This window comes from Oncorhynchus tshawytscha, linkage group LG07, assembly GCF_018296145.1.
Source record: "Oncorhynchus tshawytscha isolate Ot180627B linkage group LG07, Otsh_v2.0, whole genome shotgun sequence".
Lineage (NCBI taxonomy): Eukaryota > Metazoa > Chordata > Actinopteri > Salmoniformes > Salmonidae > Oncorhynchus > Oncorhynchus tshawytscha.
The window spans coordinates 44,216,181-44,222,956 of NC_056435.1; the positions used below are offsets into that span (position 1 = coordinate 44,216,181).

Sequence of the window (6,776 nt, forward strand, 5' to 3'; positions counted from 1 at the left end):
TGGGCAGACTGGCGGTGCTGGGCCGACTGGCGGTGCTGGGCCGACTGGCGATGCTGGGCAGACTGACGGCGCTGGGCAGACTGGTGACGCTGGGGGCACTGGCGGCACTGGGCAGACTGGCGGCACTAGCTGCTCCATATAGGCTGACAGCTCTGGCGGCTTCTTACAGACTGACAGCTCTGGCGGCTCCGTGCTGACTGGCTGCTCCTTGCAGACTGACAGCTCCTTGCAGACTGACAGCTCCTTGCAGACTGACAGCTCCTTGCAGACTGACAGATCCTTGCAGACTGGCTGCTCTATGCAGACTGACATCTCTGGCTGCTTCATGCAGACTGACTGCTCTGTCTGCTCCATATAGGCTGACAGCTCTGGCGGCTTCTTACAGACTGACAGCTCTGGCGGCTCCGTGCAGACTGGCAGCTCCTTACAGACTGGCAGCTCCTTGCAGACTGGCAGCTCTGGCTGCTCCATGCAGACTGACAGCTCTGGCTGCTCCTTGCAGACTGGCTGCTCCATGCAGACTGACAGCTCTGGCTGCTCCATGCAGACTGACAGCTCTGGCTGCTCCATGCAGACTGACAGCTCTGGCTGCTCCATGTAGACTGACAGCTCTGGCTGCTCCATGCGGACTGGCAGCTCTGGCTGCGCTGAACAGGCGGGAGACTCCGGCAGCGCAGGAGAGGAGAAAGGCTCTGGCTGCGCTAAACAGGCGGGAGGCTCCGGCAGCGCTGTAGAGGAGGAAGGCTCTGGCTGCGCTGAACAGGCGGGAGGCTCCAGCAGCGCTGTAGAGGAGACAGGCTCTGGCTGCGCTAAACAGGCGAGAGACTCCAGCAGCGCAGGAGAGGAGAAAAGCGCTGGCTGCGCTGAACAGGCGAGGCACACTGAAGGCCTGGTGCGTGGTGCTGGAACTGGTGGTACTGGATTGAGGACATGCACAGGAAGCCTGGTGCGGGAGCTGCTACCGGAGGACTGGAGTGTGGAGGTGGCACAGGATGGGCTAGACCGTGAAGGCGTACTGGAGATCTTGAGAGCAGTGTTGGCACAGGACGTGCAAGGCTAGGGATGTGCACAGGAGGCCTGGTGCGTGAGGCTGGCACCAACTTCACCAGCCGACTAACACGCACCTCAGGACGAGTATGGAGCGCTAACCCAGGTGCCATCAAATCCCCAACACGTTCCGTCGGGCGAATTCCATGCAAAAAGCACCAACACAGCAACTCCCTCATTTCTCTCTCCTCCAATTTCCCCATTAACTCCTTCACAGTCTCTGTTTCACTCACCTCCAACACCGGCTCTGGTTCTGGTCTCCTCCTTGGCTCCTCACGATAAACAGGGAGAGTTGGCTCAGGTCTGACTCCTGACTCTGCCACACTCTCCCTGAGCCCCCAATAAATTTTGGGGCTGATTCTCAGGCTTCCATCCGCTACGCCGTGCTGCCTCCTCCACTGCAGCTGCTGCTGCTCCTGCTGCTGCTGCCTGTTAACACGCTGCTTGGTCCGTTGGTGGTGGGTGATTCTGTTACGGTTTTCTAGTGGTGATGAAGGAGAGTCGGACCAAACTGCAGCGTGTCGATTGAGATTCATATTTAATCAAATAAAGAAACACGAACACTACACAAAACAATAAACGTAATCAAAACCGAAACAGCCTATCTAGTGCAAACTAACCGAGAGTACACATAGGACACTAAGGACAATCACCCACGACAAACTCAAAGAATATGGCTGCCTAAATATGGTTCCCAATCAGAGACAACGATAAGCACCTGCCTCTGATTGAGAACCACTCCAGACAGCCATAGACCTTGCTAGATAACCCACTAAGCTACAATCCCAATACCACCACCAAAACCCCAAGACAAACACACCACAATTACAAAAACCCCATGCCACACCCTGGCCTGACCAAATACATAAAGATAAACACAAAATACTTTGACCAGGGCGTGACACTTATGCTCTGCAGCAGAGGTAACTCTGGGTCTTCCATTCCTGTGGCTGTCTTCATGAGAGCTAGTTTCATCATAATGCATAATGGTTTTTGCAACTGCACTTGAAGAAACTTTCAAAGTTCTTGAAATGTTCCGTATTGTCTTAAAATAATGATGGACTGTCATTTCTCTTTGCTTATTTTAGCTGTTCTTGCCATAATATGAACTTGGTCTTTTACCAAATAGGTATATCTTCTGTATACCACTCCTACCTTGTCACAACACAACTGATTGGCTCAAACGCATTTAGAAGGAATGAAATTCCACAAGTTAACTTTTAACAAGGCACACCTGTTAATTGAAATGCATTCCACCTCACGATGCTGGTTGAGAGAATGCCAAGAGTGTGCAAAGCTGTCATCAAGGCAAAGGGTGGCTATTTAAAGAATCTCACATGTAAACAAATCAAAATATATTTGAACACTTTTTTGGTTACTACATGATTCCATATGTGTTATTTCATAGTTTTGATGTCTTCATTATTATTCTACAATGTAGAAAATAGTTTAAAAAATAAAGAAAACCCCTTGAATGAGTAGGTGTAACTTTTGACCGGTAGTGTATTCATACCCAACCTCACACTAACCCATACAGATGGAGCCTGTTGCTCCTGTAAGCCACCAAACTATTTGTTTCTCATACAGTATTAGAAGGGTAAAGGACTGAGAAATTGTAGCAATACTTACAGCACTCCTGCTAACGACTCTTGTTCATTGCAATAAATAAATAAATGATGTGTACAAATATATTAAATGTTATTTCGGAGATAATATTGAATCATTATAGACTGTTTTAGCGATGTTGGCAAAAGAGCTTCCTTATTGTTGAATAAACAAACTGAAGATGAATAAATTATTTACAAAATGACTGTGGTGGTGATGCTATATACTGTGCAATGTATGTTCATAGAAATGCTTTTGAATACTGATTGTTAAGTTTTAATGTCTTATGTCTGACTAGTAGTGCAGAGTGAGCCTTTCTAACAAAATGAGGATACAGTAGCCAGTAGGTGAGGAAATCAGAAAAAGAACACATTATTTGCTATGAAAACTCGGAATTGACCAGAATTGAGAAACATCCGTCATGAAACAGAAATCACACACATTGCATCACATTTGATGAGGTCACAGGGATCTACCAATGAGAAGACTAGAGGAAGCTCAAAAGAGGTGAAAAGGAGAAGGAACCAGTTAAGTGACTGATAAACTGCATAAAGACTTTGAGACAACAGAACAACCACGACACACAGGACAACACAAATGCCAAGATACTGCACAGAGAGACACAGACTCCTTGACAGAAAACGTTAGAACTGAGGTGAGAAATAAACTTCAGGATTTATTCTGTTCTTTGTGGTGATACTCTGTTCGATAGTAATATTCCTGTGTTAACACTACCTGTGGAAGTTGATGTTCTCGTGTTTCAGATCAACTTCTGTGATGTGAGTTAATTATTCACCCCATATAGAGAACTATTATCAAAAGGAATGTACTGTCCTGTACTCTACTGTACAGCCGTTGACATCTAACAGAATTGTCTGACATCTCCATTTGTATTTATTATGGTGTTAACAGTTCATTTCCAGGAACACTAACTGAAAGTGAATAGTTATTCCATCAAAGGCATTGGATTATATTGTCAAGTCTGCTATACAATCCTAGTGAGAGAAAGAATGGATTTCCCTTGTCATATTATAATACAGCATGTCCATTGAAGTGTATTGTCCATTGAGGGGGCTGTGACCCCTCCAATTTGATCAATTTGTAAAATAGATACTGTATTTATAACGTACGGTTTCTTTCACACATTATTAAGGTGTTGAATTTAGTCAGTCAAAACGTTATTGCCTCTGTAGTCATGCTGAAGTAGCTGCAGTATATCTAATACAGTACATGCCTTATTGGGAAGGCTGTGATCTGATATGCACAGAACACCAAACAACATCAATTATTTGAATGGAAAAAAGAGCAGCAGAAATAGCAAGAACAGCTACTGACAAAGTCAAGGTTGGTTCTGAAACATGACATTATTGAACATGTGTGGAACACCCCAACATGACAGAGAACAATTAATGGTTCACCACATTTTTTCAACAAGCAGGAAGTGGTCTAGAAACCCTGCACCTACAGCACCCCTCTGACTTAACCCCACTCGTCAACAGCCTGCCACTATTTGACTGACAGCTGATCATTTTGGAATTTCTCTTCTCTCTCTGTGTATAATGTGTAAATGATGTGATGTGCAATACATTTGTTATGCGTATCTGATGTGGAATCAACTTTATATGATTTATATCATTGTGTTTCCAATCCAACTTCCCCCTGACCTGGGGAATAATAAAGTTGATACCTCTCTCTTCCCAGGATGCTGGAGAACGTCACAGGTGATGTGCAAAATGACACCTTCTCCTGCCACCACCCCTCGGTGGAGGCCTACCGCTACTTTGGCGTGCTGTGGGGTTCGGTAGTTACTATAGTTGGAACGGTGGGGAACATGCTTACCATTCTGGCCTTCGCCACGGACACCCGGCTGCGGACGCGTTTCAACGTGCTGATAGTGAACCTGGCCCTGGCGGACCTGTTGTACTGTACCCTGCTGCAGCCCGTCTCTGTCGACTCCTACCTACACCTCCGCTGGAGGGGCGGACCTCTCTGGTGCAGCATCTTTGGCCTCCTCCTCTTTCTCTCCAACTCTGTCTCTATCATCACCCTGTGTCTGATCGCGGCCAGCCGTTACCTTCTGGTGACGAAGCGGGATGTGTTTGAGCGGGTGTTTTCTGGTCGAGGCCTGGCTATCCTCCTGCCCTCCACCTGGGCCCTGGGCCTGGCCAGCTTCGGCCCGCTCTGGCCCGTTTATGTATTTGCCCCACAGGTGTGCACCTGCAGTTTCCACCGCACCAGGGGGCGCCCTTACACCACCGTGCTGCTATTCTTCTACTTCTTTATCGGCCTGGGCTGTGTGGGGATTTTCTACCTGCTCATTTACAGGCGAGTCAGGGTGGCGGCACTGGCACTGGTCCGCTACCGGTTTAGCCGACGCTCGTCACAAAAGAAGCCAAACTCATCAGAACAAGGGACGGAGGGGGATAGTGGAGTCGGGAGCGGGGTGGCCACCACCCAGAGCTGTGAATTGAGCAGCCAGGCAGAACTAACCCAATACAAGGGGGTAGAGGTGAAGGTGCACCCTGGGAAAGCCCAGTCCTCCCACTCCACCTGGGGCTCTGCTATAACTTCGCATTCAGCTCACCTAGCAGGGGCACAGGAGCTAACCCCTGCCCTCAACCCTGTGCCCCGCTCGGCCACTCCTGCCCCCATCACTGCCCCCTCCTCCTCCACCACCTCTTCAGGGGACAATGTTGAGTTTAGACGTGTGACCCGGATGTGTTTCACTGTCTTCCTGTGTTTCGTGGGCTGTTTTGTCCCATTCCTGCTGCTGAACATTGCTGATAAGCAGAACCGTGCACCTCAGGTGCTCCACATGTTCTGTGCCAACCTCACCTGGCTCAACAGTTGTATTAACCCTGTGCTCTACGCTGTCATGAACCGCCAGTTCGGACAGGCCTACCGGGCCCTTCTAGTCAGGGCCGCCACACCCTTCACACACCTCTGGACACGGTGACCTATACATGTTGGTTGTTTAGTAGATGCAGTTATTCAGATTGACTTTAGTCAGTGTATTCAATTAAGGTACATAAGACAACCACACATTGGTAATTATCACTCACTTTTCTCAGCCCACACTGGTATGGATGGAGCTACTTCCTCCTGTCTAACTTCCTCTCCTCCTTCCTGAATATTACATTTACTGTCACCTAGCAAGGGAAAAATGAGCTTTTCTGTGATTTTTGGAAAGGGCAAATTTATTTTGGGCTAAGATTATGCTCGTTTTTTTCCCAGTTACAAACACCAATGTACAGTTACTGTTAAGCCTTTGTCCCCGTACATGAAATAGCTTTCAGAGCGGCCATATAATGTGGTCAAATCTCATCAGGAAATCTATTTTATTCCAGCAGGAAGCCAGAAGCCACCAATAGGGAGATAGTTATGCAAAGAACTATAGCCTCCTTTACGTCTTGTGTTTATTTATTGTCTGTGCCATTGTACTTTTGTCTGTTCATTTACACTCCCCTACGGTACATGTGTATTTGGACAGTAATGATACATTTTTTAAATCTGGCTCTGTACTCCAGCATTTTGGATTTGAGATCAAATGTTTCATAAAAAGTGACAGCACACACAGACTGTCACCTTTTTATTTGAGGGTATTTTCATACTTATCTGATTTAATGTTTAGAAATGGAAGCACTTTATATATCTAGTCCCCCCATTTGAAGATGTCAAGTATTTGGACACATTTCCCTTCGTGTATTTAAATAGTCAGAAGTTTAGTATTTGGTCCCATATTCCTTGCACACAATGATTACGTCAAGCTTGTTGGATGTGTTTACAGCTTGTTTTGGTTGTGTTACGGGTTGTGTTTTGGTTGTGTTACGGGTTATGTTTTGGTTGTGTTATGGGTTATGTTTTGGTTGTGTTACAGGTTGTGTTTTGGTTGTGTTACGGGTTATGTTTTGGTTGTGTTACGGGTTATGTTTTGGTTGTGTTACGGGTTATGTTTTGGTTGTGTTACGGGTTGTGTTTTGGTTGTGTTACGGGTTATGTTTTGGTTGTGTTACAGGTTGTGTTTTGGTTGTGTTACGGGTTATGTTTTGGTTGTGTTACGGGTTATGTTTTGGTTGTGTTACGGGTTATGTTTTGGTTGTGTTACGGGTTGTGTTTTGGTTGTG

General features: G+C 46.6%; 1 protein-coding gene across 1 annotated transcript; it reads left to right on the plus strand.

The window, feature by feature from the left end:
* Window positions 1–3,162: 3,162 nt before the first annotated feature.
* On the plus strand, window positions 3,163–6,516 carry gpr84 (G protein-coupled receptor 84). The gene is made up of 2 exons (XM_024427308.2): window positions 3,163–3,307; window positions 4,354–6,516. Exon 2 carries the CDS (start codon window positions 4,355–4,357, stop codon window positions 5,606–5,608), a length of 1,254 nt encoding a protein of 417 aa, XP_024283076.1. The 5' UTR covers window positions 3,163–3,307; window position 4,354; the 3' UTR covers window positions 5,609–6,516.
* The last annotated feature ends 260 nt before the right edge of the window (window positions 6,517–6,776 follow it).